This window comes from Haliaeetus albicilla, chromosome 10 (assembly GCF_947461875.1).
Source record: "Haliaeetus albicilla chromosome 10, bHalAlb1.1, whole genome shotgun sequence".
In the NCBI taxonomy this organism is placed as follows: Eukaryota; Metazoa; Chordata; class Aves; order Accipitriformes; family Accipitridae; genus Haliaeetus; species Haliaeetus albicilla.
Genome location: NC_091492.1, coordinates 18446849 through 18470851, shown reverse-complemented (window position 1 = coordinate 18470851; position 24003 = coordinate 18446849). Strand labels below are relative to the sequence as shown.

Here is a 24003-nt window from a genome sequence, read left to right as displayed (position 1 = left end):
TTAAGGAATCATTAGTGCAATGTATTTATTTGAATCTCTCTCAAATTATTTTAATGAAACTTTTTTTTTTTGTCCCTGGACAAGATGTGTGAAAATGTAGAGATAAATGATGCAACAGTGTCACCTACAGGCAAGCAAAACAGTTAAAAGCCTTCTCCAACATCGCACCCCCTTGCGTCTCAAATCCCTTTCCTCCTCTCCTTTCCCCTCCTCCAACCTCCCCCTCAATCCCTAATGCAGACATCTGGATTTTGGTATTATCCATGTCTCCAAATATAAAAAGAAGGACAAATACCTAAAATGCTTTCAGGATGGCCTAATATAAAATAATTAGACTTTGTATGTAGCAAACTATGCCTCACAATAAACATGCTGTACAGCTAGCAAGTCATCTATGCTACAGCGGATACATTGATTACCTTACATCTCCTGAGCACTTGTTCAAATCCACCTTTACTAGATGGTCAAAAATAATTCTGATAAGAATATTTTCCAGAACTCAGAAAGACCAAATGTTGACATTACTAAATATGAGAAAACAAAAATGAGAAAATGTTGACTTGCCTAAAAACAACTGGCAAAAATTTTAAGAGTATTGTCTAAATTTGTACAATAAATGCCCTCTAGCATAATCTGGAGCTAAATCTAACTCCCAACACATCCACAGGCATACCCTTGTAGAAAGAGTGGAACACCCTCTTATTAGTAGCTCTTAAAATTCTCAGAACTCACCTAGTATTACTGCTTTTGCTTTAATACTCAATAGCCTTTTCTTAGCTTCTCCCACAACCCCTGCATTTTGATAGCCTGTTTCTCAGTTAATCTTTTTGATACATCTCAAGATACCTTTTTGTTTCAATTATTTTTCTCAATTTCTAATTATATCACTGATGTCCACTGACATTACTTTAACACCCTCCTCACCCATGAGTCTCATCTGCTCCACCACCAACCCAGGCTAGATAATCTCCAGAATACAACATGGAAATAGGAGTATTATGAATTACTAATAAGCTGGGGTGTTGTGTACCTCTAGAAGTGTTCTCGGTTAGCTAAGGTACTCAAGTAAGTTATAGTAGGATTCTCTTCTGCTACTATTATATATGGTTTAAGCACTACTATTAAGCCCCTATTTGGGGCTGCTGTCATTTACCAAAATAAGACAAAAAATATGAAAACAATGCATGCTATGTAACAGGTTCCAAAGTTCTCTGTTTTTACAGAGCATCTTAAGCATAAGAAACACCAACTTCCTTTTTTAGCTATTTTAAACATCATCATAGTTTATAATTTAATAATTCTACATCAATGATACATTAAGAATTGAAAATTCAGGCAAAATAAACAGGATAAATAATATAGCCAAATTAAACTGTTAAAGTGCCCCGAAGATCTCATCAGTAGTGAAAATAAGCAAGAAAATCTAGTTCTATTCTCCAGTTCGTCTTACTTTCTCTGATTAGTTGATACATCTCCAATCCTTTCTTTGAACTCCCAGTTGAATGCACTTCCCTCTCGTGCAATGCTGTTGACATTGTCCAGTAATTTACCATGGCGCTCTCACCAGCATATGATTATCTGTGTACATTACCATAACTTTTAGTGCAAGCAAACTGTAGAGCAATGCAACAGACTGACATCCACTTTTTGCCCACAGCCAGCCATGATATTCACTGGCTTATCACTACCTCACAACCATGGTCTAGACCGCTTACAGCATTGACAGCATCTTGCTCAGTTTCTACATCCATTTAATTTTTGGCTGCTCCGAAAATGCCAGCAAGGGTACCAATTAGTGTCAGCTGTAACAGTTGCTTTATGTGATATACACACCTGCCTACTAGCGTTTGAAAACCAATGCATTTTACATAGGCCATCAAACACAGATACCCAATGGGAATAATCTTTGGCACTATCTACCTAAACCATATTTGAACCGCTGACCTGAAAACAAAAGGCTTTGTATTTCATTACCAATCCCTGGAGCCATCAAGTTCTATATATGTGGAACAACTTTAATAACATAAGGCTGACAGCATTTAAGACTTAAGTCACGAACTTATGTAAGCATCTGGTCACTCATGCCTCATGCTATGACATGATAGGCATGCCATTTGGCTAGGTAAACCCTTCATGTTACCCTCTTGTTTTTCTGTATTGGTAATGTATACAGCTTATTTAACACAGATCTTCCAAATTAGATTTATTTAATTCAGCTTTATGACAGGTAAAGCTGTGACAATAATGGTACTAACAACATTAACAAAGTCCTGTTTGGATAAGGCTTCTATTATTTTACAGAAGAGAGAATTCTATCTTTAGACTCCTTTAATTTTACATGTCTAGTTTTAGACAAAATTTTAGTTCATAGTAAGTTTGCAAGTAGTTTTATGGACATGTTACATACCCTGACATTATCACAATTTGCTGAAGGCAAAGGAAAGTATGGATTGATATTGCACAAGAAAGAAACCTCAGTGGATAAAGCAAAATAAATCTATGATAATTTTTCATTCTCAGGAGCAGTCACACTTTATCCCTAGTTTATAACACCAGGTCTTTCGCTAATATGGGCAGCTAGAGAGCTCTGTACAACCCACTGAATTCTCCCAGCTTTTCTCCTTTTCCCCTGCCTCTGGCAGACACCATTCTCTCTTGCAGGAATGATGACAACTGATGCTAATGCTACTTTGTGGTTCAACTGTCTGATGATGTGGCTAACACTTTGTCTCCACAGATTATAAATTTGTCACCTCTGCGATCTATTCAACCTCCAGTATCCTTCAGCCTGGAAATGCAACAATCTCTGTTTCCAACATTCAGATCTCCTAGTGGTAGTGAGCAAATCATTGTCAAACCACTGGAAAGACAATACTAACTATCTTTCTTGTACTGCAATCACCAAAGCTTACATAAACAAGGAAATGTTACCCATGCTGACTTTAAAAGCCTGTCCAGGTGAAATAAAGTTTAAAAAAAAGAAATTAAAAGAAAAAGTCATCAAACGCACTCTGAGAGCGGGAAAATTCTTTATCACTTTTTGTTTTGGAAACTTTAATTGCACTATAAATAAGGACTAAATTTGTGTCAGTTGTCAGTTTTGGGAGTGTCACTGAATGATCTTTTGAAAAATCCATCTAACATAACATGAAGAAAAGCATGAAATCAAAAAAGGGAAATGTCAAAGAATTTTGATTTAGTAGTTACTGAGGTATGGGATGATGCATCTCTATGGTTTTCAAAAGCGGAGCATTAAAACTAAACTAAAATGATAAAGTAAACCCTCAGAGTAAACAATCCCTATGAAGTGCCTTAATGAAAGAGTCTGACACACAAAAGCCACATGCAGAGCTGAAGTTCTGTGACTTTTACTAGACTACCCTATAATACCATTTGTTTTAAGTCCCTACACCAAATAACAGGGGTTTTTTGCACCATATTTGCTGTGTATATAGTGACATCACAAAGTAAGCAGCAGCATTTTCTGTAAGTAGCCACAGCTTGTAAACATAAAGTCTTTTCAAGGATAAAGGGTCAAGACAGTTTCAAAGGAAATAATAGTGGTGGTTAAACAGCAGCATTTAATCAAGCAGTATTCCCATTGTTCTGTAGAGTACTCGTACCTATTGATCCCAAGCTTGGCTGCTTCAAAGACTCCCCAATACAAGAAACACAGGTGAAAGACAGAGGCGGAAAACAGGAAGGGTCACGAGAAGCAAAAGAAGTGTGGTAATAAGCAACTGGAGAAGAGTCAAAGGTCAATCAAGGCAGCTGATGTCTAAGCATAACTACAGCAGGAGACCTGACAACTTCATTGAAGTCACAGTGTTTTCTCCATTCATTTGAAAGCTGCAAGGCTGGTTTCCAGTCTGCCTCAAAGCATCTTCCCAATTAACATACAGTATTCAGCATTACCATCTAAGTCACAATGTACATTTACTTTCTGAAAAACTGTTCTAGGTTACATACCCACGCATACATACAAAATATGAATCTCAAAGAAACAAAATATAATTTTAATATTTTTCCCCCGTGATTTCCAAAATGATGAATCAAAATTTTTGTCTATGCTTGTTGGAAACTTACTGAGTATCCGTTCCAGCTGACACACATATAGTCTAGAGAAGATAACTGTTACAAAAAACTCACTGGAGATCACGCAGCTGTGTGTACTGAGTTCCTTACTAATTTCAGAAACATGGACACTGGATTCCTCATCATGAAAAAAACCCCTGTCATTCTAACGTTACACAAACCAACCACAAAAGTTTTAAACAACCCAAATACTTCCCCCCACTTTCTGTCAGACTTTGATACCTCTGCAATTTGTCTGTTAAATCTTTGGAACTAGTATAGCTCCCATTGCAGCAGTTTCTGAAGAGTTCACAATATTTCATATATTTATCATCTTGGCAGGCCTGTGAGAGTGTAAAAAATTTCAGTATTTGTCAACCAGTCTTTCAACCAGTATTACCACAATTCATTTAAAAACTAGCATTTAGCAAGTTCCTGAAAAATACACAAAGTCTGTGACAGAAGGAAAAAAACTGCTCCAATTTTCCCAAAGCCCATGCTAACTTCTTAACCCATGGACTTTTCTTCTGTTACAGAGGGAAATATGTTCCTTCTTTATGTCAACACCACTTTCTCCTACTGGAGCTAAAAAGAGTAAAATCTACCTCAATTACCTTCTTAGATATGATCTAAAATTCCAAGGTATAGAGATGTAAGGCATAAGAAAAAATTTAACAGCTTCTTCAAAGCAGAAAACAAAATATATAAAAATCTTCCTGTTTGTATCTCATTTAACGTGCACACTATTTTAGGATTCCACTCTCATATTCTTCATTGTTCTTATTATAGAACCAAACAGCGTTATCACAGATTAGGACTCAATTGTCACACTAGGTACTTATAATTTAAATTCCTATATAAATATCCACATAATAATCCAGATTTTACTGCTGAGAGGTAAGACTATCTCAGTAGTATGATAAGCATTCACTGTAGCTAGAAAAAAATACATACCTTTACACTGTTATGTCAAAACTGTGAGATCTAAGGAGGAGTTTGACAAAGGCAAAAAATGCTAAGAAATTATAGCTCAAGTTTGGCTTGAAACCTGAAACTTATACAATTTGCTGTGAGTAAGAGGTTCTTTCTTGAAGTGCTGTGCAAAGATGGAAGAATATAACAACTCTAAAAATACACAATGATCTGATCTACAAAATGTTACAGGTTATAGAATGACCACATAAAGTAGATTTTTTCTTTTCACTGTGTTATTTCAATGAGGCAAGATTTTAAGCTGTTGATTCTTACAAGATATAACGAATTAACACTTTTCTGCTGTTTATCTCATGAACCAGAGGAATTTTATGTTTATGTTGGTCCAAATTATTTATCGAATATTTATTCTGTTTTCACTATGTCTATTTGTCACTACATGATGACTTAGAGAGAACTTAAGATTTCAGAATTTGGCTAAGTAGCACAAATATGAAAATACAACCATCAAATAATTTTTTCTATCAATCTTGAAATTCATTATGTTTCTCCAAAACTTTACATTTTCCATTATGTGGCTGAATTTCCCCTAAGAGAAATTGTGCAATTTCACTCAGGGAAATAGCAAAATGGACATCAGAGTCTGTGTCATAATAAAACTATTTTGGACTAATAAAATTTTTGCATGAAAAAGACTTATTTTAGTAACGGTTTAACTAACCATGTTTTTTCCTAGCAGTTAATAATTTCAATGCAGTTAACATTATCCTTTAAATTAATCTATTGTGGATTTATTGATGACAAATTAGTCTGGTAGTGAATGAAAAATTTAGCAAAAAACCTACTAGCAATTAAGTGCAGCATGTCATGCAAGCATTAAAACCAATATTATTATAAGATGATACAAGTTCTATTAGGAGAAATAAGAGATGCCATTTTTATTGAACTATAGTCCAGTTCTCTTGGGCATTTACTGATCAGGAAAATTGCAACATTCTCTCTTGAAATTCAAGTTGGGTTTTTTTTTTTGTTTGTTTGTTTTTCCCCAGCCAAACCGTTTCTTTATGATATAACAACTTTCCCAGTTCCAGTTAAAAAGTAAAATAAAAGATGTCAATAGCATCATCAACAGGGTAAAAATATTAAAGCCTTTTCTGAAAATGAATCAGGTGCAGATATTGAACTGTACTTTTTCATCCTTTGTCTCACTTTTCAAATGATAATTTCTTCCACAGCCACCATTAAATCTTGATCTATTCCAGCTCTCTGTATGGGTCATTGATTCTAGATGTACCATGGTTATTTTTAAATGTTTCCCTTTCGTAGAGAAAAAGAGGGCTGTCTAGAGCCAGATGGGTAACTTCACACTTCATTTATCAAACCCAATGCATTAGACTCCACCCTCTCTTTCCCACTATTGCTGTTAAATTTCCATATAATTTGGCAACAATTTTCATTATCATACAGTGACCCTAAAAAGTCTGTACAGGTTTGCATGGTTAGTCCAAAATTCACAGCTGTTCCCTTTACCCTCTATTTGTTACAGTAGAACCTAAGGTTCCCCTTACTTTATAAGCTGAACAGTGACCTTCTATAAGTAGAGGTCAAGAAGGGGTCAGTTCAAAGGGCTAGAGCAGCTCTTTAACAGCTATAACAACCTGTCCATCAGGCACTATCATGCAGTATAAACAAATCTGGGGCTTTAGAAACTCTGGACCATTTCTGTTAACACTTAGAGGACATTCACTGAATCCTACCTGAAGTATTTTGGATCACTACCACTTGACAGAGAACAACTTGAATCCCTAGAAGACCTGCTCAGATACTTAAGATACTGATGACATCTTTGAGTCAGAAGTATGTGAAATGGTGTGCCATAACACTAAGCGCACTACCATGCATTTTGGACTGTGGAGATGAAATAAACTTAGAGTAATTTCAGTTTGTTAATATGCAGAAACACTGGTACAACTTAAAGCAAATAATGCAAGCACATGCTTTAATCAAGTAGATACATAGCAAAACAGTTCATAAGCCTTTCTCTGAGAAAGGCCAAATTTCTAAAAGTTGAATTGGTTTGTACTAACAGTTCCCAGCATGTATTTTTTTTATTTAAGGTGTCAATGACACAAATAAAACCCATGAAAGAACAGAACGGCTACATAACTCTACAAAGACCAAGTGCAGAGCAAAGTTTTTGCCAGCTGCCCTCCCTTCATTGACCTAAATTTCTTGAAGTTGTACTGTTCATAATGTGCTCTCTAATGCACAATGTAAGGTAATTAGAGTCATCTGTATTTAACTTCCAGAGGAAAAAAATTCTATTATCTAATCTAGCTGATCCCCTGATAGCCTGTTGAAAGTAAAATACTGTAACCTATTGCCTGCCCTTTGACAAGTGCTAATTATTTCCTGTCCAAGCACATTTTTCTCATGTAATTCCAAAGTACACAATAGACTGATCTCTAAAACATGGGGAGCCCTGCTAGTACCACGGCGGACGTTTTATAACTTTCACCACCGTATGCTTGATGGCTACCACAGTCAGTGCTTCATTCCAGACATCTAGCTGAAGCTTTGATGAAGTAAAGTGAGGTGTATGGTAACAGTCTGTTTATGCAGATCATATGGATGAGACTCTCAGATAGGGCACTGGAAAGGGAAACATCAAATGGAAAGAAAAAGGATTATGGATATTTAATACTCAAAGGACACTTTCTTTCAGAACTTTCAAGGCACAATGCTCTTGAAATTTTCTTTCAGGTGTTTAGTTTTAAGAAGGCCTGCACTTCGTCTGCTTATGCCTCTCCCCACCCCCACCCAAGAACTTTAGTATTTCTGTGGCAGACACTAGACTCTGTCTACAACTGCAACACTGGCTCCAGCCTCCAATTACATTGTGAGCAGCAAGTGGAGGCCAGAAACATGGTAACCTGCATTACTTTTAAATGAGTCCTGATTGCCATGACTCCTGATGACTTCGTATATTAGGAAATCATTGTTAAGCTAAATGAACACTAAAATATATTCCACTCATTAGATTGTTTAGCCTTTTCTTATCTCTAGGAAGCTTTCTATTCTGATTCACAACAAAGATGCATGTGTCCCATGGAAAAGCCTTAAGTGATTTCCTCTGTCTCCAATGTAGCCAAACCATTTGCATTATTTAGCAAGCATGGTGATGGAAGGCAACTCCCCCCCCCCCCCCCCCCCCCCCGCCAAATCCCTTAAATTCCTCAAAAAAGAAGAAACAAAACCCACATGATAATACGAACAATATTGTAGACCCACCATACTAAGCTCTTTTACACTCTGAGATCTTAACTGATTAGTATACAAATAGACATTCCATACTCATAAGACTGCATGAAACACAGCCTCTAAATTTGTATAATAATTGCTACTATGTAATAAAGTTTAATTTTTATCTAAAGCTTCTAAAATGTTTCAAGTCCACTGTAATTATTGGGAACAGCAAAGGGACTCAAGTGTCAGATCCAATATCAACAATTAACTTTTTAAAGTCAATTTCATTGGGAACTTTCCAAAATTATACGCTAAGAAAACACAGGAGAACTCCCTGGAACATTTAGTGAAGGTAAAAAAACATGCCAATTAAGTGCTAATTTTGATTAACAATATCTCATTTAAAAAATACTTTTGACAAAAAACTGTATTTAATTGTAAGCACAGGACACCTCCTGGTTTTAAAGGAAAGCTGAACATTTGGCAGAAAAATTTCACAGACTGTTAGATATTTTATGTAAATATCATAAATAAGAAAGAGATTATTAAATGAGTATAAATCTATAGCTTTTAGAAATAGATGTGAAAAAAGGTGACAAACTCATTTAGCAGCTAAGGAGAAGGACTCAAGGTGGCATATGGTGGAAATTCTCTTTTTTTCATTCACATATTTCTGAATGAACTAGAAGTATGATTTATCTGTAGTTTCTGAAATGCATTCATCAGACTATATTCCAGGAACATAAACTTTTTCAAATAAGAACATAAACAACTTTTTAACATTACCTGATTTATTACCATGGCAATGAGTTCAATTTAAGAACTCAAGTATAATGAAACAGTCACATGATACGAACCCTAGCAACATGTACATTTATGCCAATCTCACCCAACGCAACCCAGTTAACACTGGTAGGACACCACAAGAAAATGTGAGGATCATGAAGAAAGCAGACAAGAAGGGTATCTATTAGCATGGCATGCCAGCAAGGAGTACTGCTCATATTGTTAGCAATATAAGGAAAACCTTATCAAGCTATTATCAATAGACTGCACTATATAAGCACAGTAAGGGACCATTCTACCCCACAAAGTAACTGAAATCAGAAGCAGAATCATTGACTATTTCATTCAAGGAAAAATACTATTTGAACAGTAAAAAATTTGATTTTTTTTTTTTTTAAACTTCAACTTGTCCCCACCACCAAGGGGATTTATAGAAGTATATTTGATATACTTGTTTCTAATTTTATTATCTTACTATTTTTCAAAAATGTCTCACCTTGCTATCCATTCTTGACGCAGCTTTTGTCGCTCAGTAAGAACCAGCAAGAAGCAGCTGAGAGTTTCATTCCTTTGTTCCTCAATTTGTTCCTCTTTTCCAACTTCAGAGAGGACGAGGCTTGTCTTAAAGGGAAAAACCACATAAAAATTATAATCTAGAAATAGGAAACAATGTGTAAAATTAATAAAAAGCCCATAAGCAAATAAGGACAGTAAATCAATAGCTTTTTTTATTACAGTTCCACTGCTGACAAATCAATACAGTAAATGATGGTTAGAAATGGCCACTATATATTTGGTATTTAATCAATATACATGGCACATAAGGTAAACCTTAAAATCTCATTGCCTTAAGTAACACAGCAAGACATTGTGCATTCTAGCTCTCATTTTCTTGAGACATAATTCTTTTCTAAATATTTTCTTGTATCAAATCATATCAGAAATATTTCCCTCAATACAGCATTTGTTTGGGGCATTTCCCCTTTCCCTTTGATCATTGGTGAAGCTAAAGAAGAAAATACCTGTTTGCATTGTATCTTCTGAAAGGAATTTTTGATGATGTCCCTATGTTCTCTTTATCATGAAATATTTCAAGTAAACAAGTAGTAAAACTCCACCTTTTTTCATTTGTGGAATAAATTAAAAATTCCTAAAAAATATATATATAAATATATATACACACACACAATGGATTTAAATAATCTGTGGAGTAGGATGACACTCAGCCTCTGCAGACCAAAAGTTACTGACCTTCCCAAATGTTGTGTCGACAGTTAATGTTGATGTAACGAAACTGCAGATCATCTTATTGTGCTTCATCCACCCAGCAAGCTAACTCTAACTCCCTCACTCCACCTTTGCCTTCAACTACTAACTCACCCACCATTTTCTCCTTTTCTTTCCCCTACGCTTCACCATGTCTGCCAACCTGGGAAAGAAATGGCATGCGCTGATGCTCACATTACCAACTCGTATGTCAACCAGTGCAGACATCCTGACTTGATGTGCAGCAGTCCAACCACAACAGAGATCTAGAGTCAATGCTGCAGTCTTTTCCTTCAGTGAAGATGTAATATTTGCCTTTCTCACCTTAACCCACCACTGACATTCACTTAATTATTTTTGCTATTCTAACCTTCAGTCACATGTTCTGCAGATGTATCAAAGTACCTAAACGCTTTTGGGAAGGATGACTGAATGGACAGAATGCTTGCACAAATGTAGTTTTTTCACAGAAAAGGAGGCAAAAAATATATTTCTAACCTGAGCAGTTGTGGAAGTGAGTTTCAAAACACAACTCAAACATCACCAAGAGCTGCAATTCCTATTCCCAGCATGGCCTCTCTTATAGGAACAACATGACAAAAAGACATGGCATATCGCCTCCTCCTCAACATTACATACACATTACCTTCTGCCGTGCCCAAATATACATCCACTAAAATTCCTCTGGGGATTCTGTGAGATAAATGATTGTTACTATCTTCAGTCTGTGAAAACAGGAAGATTGATCCTTGGTCTGACAGGGTTTTTTTTCCACAAGAAAGAATAATATGCAGATTATACACTTCTTAAGCTATATAAAGTAGCAGTAACATTGCTACCGCCATGATGGTTCCAAGAGACAAGCATGACAGGGTTCATAGAGGCAGAAAATAATTTCTACACCAACATCAGATGACAAAGAGCAAAAAGCATCTTCCTCGCCACGTCCCAGCTCTATCAGTTGGCCTATCAAAAGGCATTACCCCATTATATGGGACTTCAAAAAGAACATTTTCTTGTAAAAACCCCAAATGTTCAAAACTCTGTCTATACAGATCACATTCTTGACCCTGCTTTGACATTACAAAGCAAACAAAAAGCCAGAGCGCATTTTCAGATAAGGATTCCCTGACATGGGTTTCCCTTGCACTGACCTACATCTTTTCCACAAGCTCTAATATCCACCAACTTCAACAATCCTGATCTTGCAGCCTTACTTCCAGCAGCTGCACAGTTTAAAGCAGAATTTGATAGAGGACTTCAGCATGTGAGAACATGCTCATATGAGATGAAGAGATGTACATTCTTTAACTGATGTAAATTAACACTCCTTGTCATTCAGAATAAATGTACCTATTAAGGCTTTAACTTTTATATTTACCATGTGCAGGACTTGACACAGCACTATAACTAAAGCTTATGTCTGTGTTATAGGATGATCAGACTGTAGCCTTACAGCTAGGTCACAGTACACCAAGATTTCCCTTTCAGAATTGTTGGATGGCCTTATTAACCACAGTGGGATAGGGAAAACCACTGGTGATGGGTATAGAAGTCTACTTCTCTCCGAGGCTGCAGAAAAGCCCCAGGTTTAATGATGCTATGCCTCACAAAGCTGCAAGTATAATTATTTGCAGGCAACAAACATCAAGAACCCCTAAATAAGTGATTCTCAAAGCATAGAGCATGGGGAACTGATAGTTCCTAAAGAATTTTCAGTTAAAATGTGATAAAAGGATGATGCGATTAGAGTATTATCAGTCAGAGAAGATGGGTGACCACTTCTCCAAGTATTCACAGTCACATAATGCTTTCTTTTCTGATGGCCTGGCCAAACTGCAACTTTGGTACTGAGTTCCACTACCTAAAGTCCCCTGGAAATGGAACATAATTTAATTTTTACTGAGAGAACAATTATATTGCTCCAGCCTTCTGTTAACACCTTTCATTTATGTGGTGATGTACACAGTTCAAGTCAAACTCATAGTTTGACACTGACATCATAAACGCTTCTTTACTGAGCCCTGTGAGTACAGTTGCAGCTACTTGGAGGGTGAAATAGTACTATTAAGCAACATATAACAACAATACATAGCAATTTAACTGATTTACTTGTTTTCTAAGAGTGCTGAGGGCAGTAAGGTTACCTGGAACGTGAGTGCAGGACTTGATACGTAGCTTTTATAGAGGCATTTCTTAATAACTTGCTATTCTTATCATCGCAATAAAAATCCCAAATTGTAACAAATAAAGCAGCATTCTGGGTAAAATAATATTATAAAAAACATTCCTTTGAAAGTTTTCTTTTCCATGTAACTTGTTTTGGGATTTATTTTTAACAAGGGGATTCAACATATACCTTGACTGATAAAGGTCAAGGGTTCAAGAAACTTGGTCAAAGATGTTATCAGCTGGGAAAGCCATTTCCTCACATCGACACTGATAAAAATCCATCAGAAACCCAACTGATACCACCCCTGCTCTAAAGGGCAGGAATGACCTTCTTTTGAACATCACTATAGTTGCGCATCCCATCAAAGAAAATCTGATCTTGTGTCTCAATTCTTTTAATGTTCTTTAATGGCAGATAATTGTCTGCAGAGGCCCCCTTTGTCCAATGCTGAGTGAAGCCTTCACATTTCTGAACTGGACTCAACACTGACTCGATGTTTTTCAGCACACTTCGGACTGCAGGACAGTAGAATAAACAAACAATGTAACCAGCCCTACAGCCTGTCTTCTCTCATCCTTGTGTTCACAGAGATTCTTGAGGGTGGCAATGTTTACAAATTGTTGAAACTTTCTTTCATCTGCTTCCTGAGCTGGCAAAAACATACCCTAGACAACCTAAGCAACAAGATTACCCAAATTGCTTATCACTTGAGGGAAGCAACTTCTTGCCTCGTTGGTCAGCATGTCTCTTTAATAAGTAGTACTGTTAATATTTTCAGCAAATTTCCCCCAATTCTCCTTACAGGTCTATTAATGTGTTTAGGGCATTTCCTTGTAAATACCAAATGGCATGGTCTTAAAAACAAACACACGACCCACCTCTCAAAACAGCCAAGCTATATACGCGCATCTATCTATCTATCGATCTATATATAGACAGCTCAATCAGTTGCCAATCCAGCCTTCTATGTTTAAGATAGTATTTAGGAAATTATACCCTTTACCTTCCTCCTGTAGTAGAGCAGCAGAACTAAATCTAGTGCTCTACTGTCGTATCAGGCAACAGCCATCAGAGCACCCAGGATACGCACTCAAGATTAGATAACTTTTATGAGTCTTAACAAAGCTAACCTAGGTATTGTAACAGAATTATAATAGTATTTTTTTTTCTTAGACATACAGCAGAAGAAACTATGTTTCAACCTCAATCAGTCACTACCATGCTTAACTATATGTACCCTGCGTGAATAACAGAAGATGCTTACAAACAAGCGGGGGGGGGGGGGTGGGGGCGGGAAAGCAACCTCTAAACACTCCAAAACCTACACTGGTACGTTTTTAGTCTTTTAAAGCTAGATTTTCCTTCCTCCAATACAGACCTCTCGAGGAGCCAGACTTAAGGTTAGAAACATTGTATAGCTGGAGACACGAAGCCTAGGATTCTGTCAAACAAATGAGCCTTCAGTCTGAACTAAAGTGGCACTTGGGACAGTTTGTCTCTTAGTCCCACTTTATTGGGTCAACAAATCAGATTTTTCACTCTGAGTTAAGATTTAATTTACTCACCACCAGTTTAAAATAGGATAAGCTCCTGAATCTTTACTAACCACTTCTACTTTAATATAGCAGTCATCTCTCAATAATCAATAACTAATACAAAAGGAAAAACATTAAGTGTAAAATCTGTAACCAAGGCTAAAGTTTTAAATGTCGTTATGTATCCTCCTTGTTATTTTTGCAATTTTATTTTGCTTTTAGTGCAGAAAGTATCCTGATGAAATTCTGTAAAACTGGAAAACCATGCCTTTTAGAGGGGAAACAACACCAAACCGAAACTGAAATCTATTAAGCCATGTTAATTTAAAATGTCATAACTTCTATGTGATAAAAAAGCTAGTAATTGCTTACAAACCACTGCTCATTTCTTCTTTACTTTTAAAATTTTTACTTAAAATTATGAGCAAATGCACCCATTTTCATGGATACGATGGAAGCAGCCAGTATGGTTTAAGTTATCACCCAGTAATTTGGGCACATTAAACCCAATTCTCTGCCTTTTGTTTATTAATCCACTATGCCAGATATCACAGTTTCACTCAACAACCCTCATGTTTTGGATGATATTGAAAAATGGCTCATGTTTGTCAAAGAAAGTAAAAAAAAAAAAAAAAAAAGGTAAAGAGGAAAAAAGTGTTGTTTATAGAAGCCAGCTGCTCTGGCTTCGGCGCCAGCAGCTCTTCATCCTGCTATTTTACGCTCACAACCCCCACTGCCCCCACTGGCACAGGTACAACTAAATGTTGACTTCAATGCTTCAGAGAGCACTCAACTGATTCTGTACATGATTAATTGCCAAAGACATGGCTGACCATATGGAACAGAGAAAGCATCAAGTAATTCATACTTCTGTATATGATCATTTGGCCCCTGTTGTTTTAATGTACAGGAAAGAGCTAGTATAGCACAGACCTGGTGTCTTGCCCTTGACAGCCCATTAAGAAATCTCAAAGCACCTAGTTGAAGTTATGCTGTTGGCTTTTCAATAGCAGCCTAATAAAACAGAAGCAAAGCTTTCCAACTAGTCTTAAATCTTTCACATACAGTACATTAACCACTGCTGCTAAAACAACTGGTTTCTTATGATAGGAAATGGGATTTGATTTCTAGCCTCTGCATACTTACTGAAAGCCTTTTTCTGACCTTTGGAGGGTTTACAAAATCATTGTTCGTTTTTCCTGCCATTTTCCCAGTTTCTTGCAATGGTGATCCTAATAGATTTGTTTAGGGTTCAGTACATTCTACTCTTACTAGCTGTTATATGCAAACTGTAGAATGAAGGTAGGCTCATGGGAGCTGAAAGGAAAGAAATTATTATTAACTGTTTTCTTCCTGAGAGTCAGAGAAGTCACTGCAACATCTAAAACATAATTTACTTTTAAGGAGCCTATAAAACAAAACAAAAAATTCCTGAAAAGAAGCAATATACTAGCGTGTGCTTTCTTTTATCAGACTGGAGACAAATCATCAAATTACATTTGAGAAGGAAGGACAATTTATTTTAAAGCTGTAGTATTCTCAAAAATGTCTGACACGGAGCTCAATGAAAAGAAAAAGGTGCAGACTTGGAATATATGTCAGTATCATTAACTGCTTTATATTAGTTTTATCTACCATTAACATCTTTTCAGTCATATGCAGTCAAAGAAAAACGCTTAAATAATGTTTCCCTGTCAAGCCTCTTAAGATGACAGTGCTAAAAAGTTAATCCCCATCCTCACAGATCTTCTGGTAGTTTTGACATGTGTTGGCAAGGATGTATTTGCTGGCACCTTCCATTAGAAAATATTTACATGGAGTTTTCTTGTCTGTGGATTTTCTAGTTGTCTAAATGATCCTCATGGTCAGAAGGGCCTTATGTGGGAAATCCTAATCATTGGACATTCATCAGTGGTAATTTTCCAGGGTTCTGAATTCAGCTAACACTATTAATACTCCAACATAATACATGAATAACCAACAACATAAAACTCCATAACCATTCTGGTTATCGATAGAGCACTTCCAACATTAAAACAGTTTGTCTGAGTCAAATATTATGTCTGTATTTAAATAAAATATAAAGGAATAGAGAATTTTATGAAAGACACAAAATTTTTGTATTTTTGTTGGGTAAAAGGAATGGACCCTCAAGTTGCTGGTGTGAAACCATTGCCACAGAGTTTATATATTCTCTGCTACCATTATATTCACTGGTGCACATCTAGACTAAGCAAGTACCCAATTATAGAGTAGAATGCTTAAAGTTAGACATATGCTTAAGCTCTATATACAAGTCTACGTGCATTAAAATGTAGGGAGCTCTGCCTCTCTTTGAGGTATTCACTGCTGACAACAAAGGATGAATACCTGACTTGATAGATGAGTAGCTCGACCTAGAAAAACCTACAGAGTAGATCACTTAGACATTTCCAAAGAAATGTTAGGTCTTGCCTACTCTAGAAAGTTGTACCATTTAACTATACCTGTGGAGCTAAAGGAGTACATTTTCTAGCTATAAGAGTATAAAGGTCATAAATTAAACCAGGCAGAGCTTATTTGGAAATAACCATTACCTTTATGCCTATGTAAGTTTATTTATACTAAGATCTTGAACCATATATTTAGGAAAAAGGAATCCAAACAGAAGTAATGACCAAGGAATTTTTGGTTACTCTGGCATGCCAAAACTGAATGAATTTCCAATGGAGAAAAAAAATTTTTTTTACTGGATGATTCTATGCAGTTATGATAGGTCTCAAAGATTTTCAATACTTAGTTACAAAGAAAAAATACGTGTAATGATCAACACTTTCAAAATATTTTTGCTGCACTAATCGTTTTGGCACTGTTCTAAAGGTGAAGTATAACCCATCTCATCAAGAAAGAGCAACTGAACCACTCAAGATATTTGGAACAAGAGTGGCTTAGCATCTTCAGATGTATGGGTGAGTGAAAGGTTACCCTTTAGCCACATTCTCCCAGAGTATGGCCCCTCCACCTCTGAATCATCAATAGCACAAAGACTGAAGCAGGCCTACCATGCATAGTGGATTATATGAAGTGTAAAACATTGTGGGGAAAAAGCTTTTGAAAAAAGTCAGGAAAAAGAAATCACACTTGCAAGAAAATTCAGCTGACAGGCTAGTCCCTAACAAGTGAATATGTTTGAAAACATTGTGAATGCAAGAAAAGAACACGCCTTTTGTTTCCAAACCTACAGTGTGTCTTTACCCCAACTGTTGCCTGCATGGCTGAACATATGTTTTCTGAACAAGAACTGAAGCAGAAAGTGTTCTTTGTTATAATTCACTCCTTTGTATACACCTCCCTTTTCCCATTTTGGTCACATGCAAACAGTAGTTACGCTGAACACTTAAGTTCTGAAGGACTGCACAGCAGTGTATGCTTCAGTGATTATTTACTATTGCTGAAATCAGTTGAGCTAAGATGCAATACAAGACTCACTTCACTAATGTGCACTCTGGACAGCTTACATTTTGCAATACTGAATCATGCTGAGTACAACCTGCACACATTCACTTAGCCTGCAGACAGAATTTTCATCATCAACAATTCTGCGCAGTTCTACTAAGCACTGAAGAATCATACAAAAAATGATCTTATGTGTTCAAAAGAACTCAAAAGAGTACCCTATAATTTTCTTAGCATATCAAAATTAACATTATCAGCTATTATGAATAATTTAGGGAGGGAAGGAGGAGAGTAAAAAATGATGGGCTTCAAAGCCAGAAATAGGTAATGCCATCTCACAAACACTGACATGAACTCTAGTTTGAATTTAATACTCTTATAATTTCACTGATTCTAATGAAATAATTCTACATGTACACAAGGCTTTGCTTTGACTCATCTAACTTATACTGAAGCCCTAATACGCTAAGCTACATACAAGCTTCTCTTAAAATATTTACGGATGCAAAATTATACCAACATCTCCAAACTAGACACCTGGTCATTGTAGCACACAAAACACAAACTGGAGTCACTAAACTTAATATTATTGGTCACACAAAAAATTATTTTTAAACATCCCCAAACTGTGAAGAAAGATGGAAAACAGTGAGTGCTCGATTCCGAATTCATCATTGCATTTTTATTTGCGACTATCTTTTAGTGTTTAATTACATGTCATATTACTGATTTCCTTGAACAGCACATCTGAGTATCTATGTAGTATGGAAAAGCCTAGAACGCCAGCATTTTCCTCCCACTACTGAAGTCAAGACCTGTTGCCATCAAGCCATTTACTGCCTTAGCCACAACACTGCCTAGCACAATGTCTGGTAAAAATACAGCTGTGCAAAAATTTGGGATGTATTCCCAATATCATTAGTTTTGTTGAAATAATTTAAAACACAGAAAGCCAAGTTACAGAATGGGTTAAACTCTGCAGAATGAAGAAGCTGCAAGCCACAATCAAATGATAGAGCAAGCCACATGTCCAGAAGTGCCTGTGGGCATGCTTTGTCTAAGACGCATGCCATAGCAGAATAGCAATTTAGTACATATGCAAGATAACCACATACAGCTGAATCATATCTTCGAATGACATAAGGGTTTCAATGCCTTTATCATCCTCACAGCACTAAATGCACCAGGTTTGTGGATATCCCTGTGAGAATGGGACTCTCACCATGGTGTTTCAAAAATGAAGTTTTGTCACATTTGGCTCAAGTAACAGCTTCATTACCCCCAGTGACACCATGGCACACCGTTATGAAGATTTAAAATTCATAATCACATAAGTGCAGTAGTAATGCTAGCTGTCATGGCAAAAGGGAAAGAAAAAGAATTTAAAGCATACTCCTGGGAAGAGCATAGGAAATAAAACCAAAACAGAACCTGATATACTATATATATTTAATATATGGGGAACATGACATTGTCAAGCAGCAAGGAGGACACCACTACCCATTGCTAGAGGGTGATCATGACAACAGCATTTGGAAATATACTTTTTTGCAAGCTATAAACCTTATTCCTCAGCTGAAACCTAGGCAATCCGATTTCAGTGCCTTATCCTCCTCCAGGTCTTTTTACAGACCATAACTATGGTTTTACATAAAAACAAAACATGTGCTAGGCTTTTCATATATAGGCCATGCAAACAGTGATGACCTGCCATGGAGGGTGTGCAGTGTAAAATGTACAAGCAAATGCAAGCAAATTAAAAAAAATGGGGGACCGACAAAGGAGAAAATACAGAGAAGTTTACTGATTTAACTCTCATCAAACAGTCGCCCAAAATATGTACAGCCACTATTTTGGATGCAGTACTTACAGTAAATATAGATTCCTCCTGGGAGGGCAGGCAACTATTTATTTTTAATTCTCTTGCATTCAAGAGCATGTTTAGGAACAAATTTTGCACATGTCTTCCTGACTTATTAGACCATAAAGCTACATAATCCTGTAATATATATATGCCACCTATACATGGACACTAATTTCCCATTACAAGTGATAAAGAGGAATATATCTTACTAGTATATATAGGCAACACAAATCTTACATGAAAAAAGATAATCGCAAAATGAATTCAGTAGTCCAGGTACACGTACAATGCTAAATAAGGCAATACTTCATTATAATTAATATGTCTGATCAAACTTACAACCAGTAGGCTCAAAAGAAACCTACACACACTTTTTTTCCAGATTATAAACCAACAACCCTCCTCCTAAATGAAAGAAAATTAAAACCAAAGTAAACTCTGCCTAATCTTATAGGTGTATGCCCATATATGCTTTAGACAGATACACACAGAACAGGGTACGACACAGACAGCACACCTGCAGTCACCGCTTTTGTCACATCCTGCTTACTTGCAGTATGCCACTATGGAGTTGGAACATTAATTCCTGGTACAGGCAGGCAGACCTCCACCCCGACCGAGGACAGGTCACTTTCCACAAAGGTTCTCATCCTCTAGAGACATTCAGTTGCCTACCTCCATCATGTCAGGAACTCAGCAATATTTCTTGCTATTTATTGTTCTTCTGAATGCAATATATCTGTAAAACCTACACTTTATAAACCTGTTAATGCAAACTACAGCCAGTTGTTGATTATTCTGTTTTGACAGAGCTGTGTTCCAGTAAAAGACCATGCTATACACTGCACTTCCTGGACTTTAGATTTGGATTCTGCCCATGTTTTCCTTTCATCATAGATGTGATGTTATGGCTATACGGATATGACAAATACCAACTTGTTAATAGTCCATGCTGTCAAAGTACCACTTTTCTTCCATTAATATTCCCTGTTATCCCATATGGGTTTGTTTTCACTTTATTTTGATTTGGGGGAAGGATTTTTACTCTGTTTCACACTCTTAGGAAGGGAGCAATAAAGCTCTCAGTAATTAGTTCATCTCCTCAGGAGAAAGAAAATAAAAGGTTCATTTTTCATCCTTAAAAGGAAGATTATCAACTAATTAACCCAATAATTAAAAGTACACACAAGGAAAGATCAAGGAAGTAGTTCTGGGCCAAAATAAATCAGTTAAGAAAATTTAAAAATTTACTTCCTGTCACCTACTAGTGCATTAAGAAAACTTCTTCTGGAAATGTTTTTATTTAGTCTAATCGAGTTCTAAATGTTGTCAGTTTGTCATATTCATTTTCCATGAACACTCAAGTATTTACAGATGGATACTTGAGAAAGAATTTAAAGCTTGAATGGCCAACTATTTGAACACTTCACTGTATCAAAAATCATTATATAGACAATTTTCATTAATGACACAGCATTCAGTCAGGGAAAATAAACTTTCATCATATGATTCATGTGCCTAACAAAGAAAACAAACAGTGTGACCAACAGATCACTGTGAATATATGCATGTCGATTACTCTCTGAAACAAAAGTCACGTGCTGAAGATTCTGGCAATTCAACAAATATGACATTTGCATGATGTGCTCACAAAATATGACAATATAATTTGGAAAACAGAAAATACTGTTACTCTGTGACATCCCGTAACATTACATTCTGTTACACTGCACTGCAACAATCACAGCTTCTACCTTACCATTCACTAACATTTCCTTCTATAGGCGCATGAAATAAGATATGGGTTCTCAAGTTCAGCTGCAAAGTTCAACTTAAGAGAGAGGTCAAAGGTGGCTGACTAATCACCTCTGCAGTCTTAGAGAAGGATCAGCTAATCCACTAATAAAAGTTAAAGCAATGTCAAGGATGTGTTAACATAAACTGGCCAAGCATCCGTAAGACACGTAATGAGCACATGCCACAATGGAGATGCTCTCCAATACCCTAAAAAAGCTTTTGGATCTCCTGGGTTGCTGCAGAAATGAAAAACAGTAGTTTGTGGAGGAGGGTTTGACCTGTGTTCTCTCATACAAAAACTTCTACCCTTCATGTACCCATGATACATCATGACGAACTATACTAGAGATCTAAATGTCCATTTAATGTTACTGTCTTATCTACTTCACATTCTGTTTTAACACGACACTATAGGGCAAATCACACTTCACAGCATTCACAATCCCCACGTAAGAGATATAGTCTACGTGAACAATCATCCAAACTATTGGTGTGGTATATATAAATATTTCTCTTCTTAAAGAGGAAAACGTCATTTGATAAAAACTGGTGTCTCTCTTCAGTATTTGGATTCTGGAGTTTGTGGGGTTTTTTTCCCCTTCCTTTTTATATTTTTATTGAAGATGTTATTATGCAATCTTTTTTATATAAACCACATCAATTTTCAGGGATAACTTTATATTAATTTAGGAAGAAAATAAGCTAAAACATTTTCATTAGGATATGGACTGCCTTTTAACAATGTTTGATTATTTTTTCATATTCATCAACAACTCTGTTGTCAAGTCTTCCAGCATGCAGTCTTCTTATATTTGTTGTTCTACTTATTTACAGTCTTAAGTGCTATACATTTATTTTTTCTGTTTCACAAAAGTGCTTCTTAAATGTTTATTAACAGATGAAACTACTCTTAATATCAAACTATCATTATGTTCTTGAGTGTTAAATAATCTTCTTTCAAGGTTGGGAGATATCATCCTGTTTAAACTTCTATGTCTAGACAAATCAATTATTCTCATACTGGAGAGGTCACTAGATACAGTAAGTTGCTCTCTATATAATACCTATGAAGAAGAATGTAGAAAGTTTGGATGAATTGTAAGAAAATTAAAACCCAGGACAAAATTTCTCTGTCCAAAGCCTAAGAGCATAGCAGTTCTTATGAGGAAAAATAGTATTTGTGAAAACATGTTGTCAGAACATTTCAGTTTTAAAACACAGCAACCAAATACTATGAACTTAAATTCACACTGAAGAGTTTTCACCTCAGGAAAGTCCATATTTTTGTCTCAACTGCAAGTTGGCAAACAAAAACCAATTTCCCACCTTGATTAACACAGTTTGAAAACCAACAAAGTACTATTCCTACTAAGCTACAACTTGCTGTATTCAGAACTGTGTTCTGCTTTCATAAGCATGTGTTACTGCTTCATCTTCTAGAGATAATAGTTTCCCCTTTCCTTGTTCATTCAGTGCTTATACATTCAGTACATGCACAGAAACTGTTGCATACAACCCTCTTGGATCAAATTCATCACATTGGATGGATCACAGCCACATGTCATGTGCTGGTATAAATCTATGTGTCTCAAAACCAGACATGAATCAAATTGTATTCATTGTCCAAAATGATAACCAGATATTAAAAAAACCTAACAACCTGGAAAGGAGATATCGCCAAGAAAGGGCTCAAGTAAGTGCTGCGCTGTGTCAAAAATTAAGAGCATGACTTCAACTTTTTTGGCCTACAAAAACAACTACAGATGCCAGCCACAGACTACAATCAGCATTGGGTTTGAAATCACCTAAAATCTTGGGGCTCAGGGCCAATTCTACATAATCAAAACCAAAATATTTCATAAGATTTCAACAGTATTTTTCCTCCGTACATCAATGACTACAGGTAGAAAAGCACAAGACTTAACTTAGAACTCCTGAAACCATTTTAAAAGGCTATACTTGGTTCATTTTTTAACTGATTAAAAGCACTGAGCATACTAATTTAATCTGACGTTTTTAGAAAGTCTTAATTTTAAACCTCTGCATCAACACACAAACAGCAACTGGTAAATTGTTATGTTTTGGGTGGAAAAGAGCAGTTCCAGCTTTGTTTACTACTTTTAGGATATCGGGAAAGGAAAGAGAAAAAGCTTCTTCGTTTTGTATTATTTGAGGTGAATCCATTAGCTCAGTTAAAAAAAGAAAGAAAAAAGTACCACAGGTCAAAAGAACAAAATGACACACAAAAATCCATTGCCAAACTGGCTGTCGGTTGGATGCACAAGAGTAATGCTAAACAACTGTGGTATGGAGACAAAATATGCTTTCTTTAAGACACTTTTACAATAAGTTATTTAAGCCTTGTGAACAGCCTTGCCTTGCACCCACCCCTCACACATTAATGAAAACAAAGGGGGCCCAGTTACATTGTAACCGTGCAGTGGGGTTAAGCATGTGACCTTAAAGTATGGTGCGCTTGTGCTCAGTGGAAAGGTTCTTGACAATATAAACAAGAATTACTGCTGTTAGAGAAAGGGAAGACAATTAAAAACAATCTAGGATGCATGTTGTACAGCTGTTCAAGTTTCAGCTACATCTGACCTCTAAAGATGCTACGTGTTTTACTTCAGAAACCTAAGCCATTTTAGTTTTATTAAAATAATCCTTCAACAAAAACTGAATTTGTATGACAAACATAAGGTTTTATATGAGTAACGCAATGAAAATTGCGTATTGCTGGCAAAACATGCAGTCGCTGCACTTAAAAAGATGTTGTGGTCTGCACATCTCTTTCCAATACTTGAGTTTACTACCAGCTAAACAAAAAGGAAATCTTTACGAAGAATGCTAAGAAAACCTGTTAAGAAAAAAACAACTGTTCTTTAAAAAAAAGA

General features: G+C 36.2%; 1 protein-coding gene across 4 annotated transcripts in view; it reads right to left on the bottom strand.

Moving 5' to 3' along the window:
- Positions 1–24003, bottom strand: part of FTO (FTO alpha-ketoglutarate dependent dioxygenase) — a 263361-nt gene that overhangs the window by 136371 nt on the left and 102987 nt on the right. For all 4 annotated transcript variants that reach the window (XM_069793682.1, XM_069793680.1, XM_069793681.1 and 1 more), the window contains one exon: positions 9536–9660. In XM_069793682.1, the coding sequence (XP_069649783.1) occupies positions 9536–9660 (125 nt within the window). The remainder of the gene's footprint in view (positions 1–9535; positions 9661–24003) is intronic.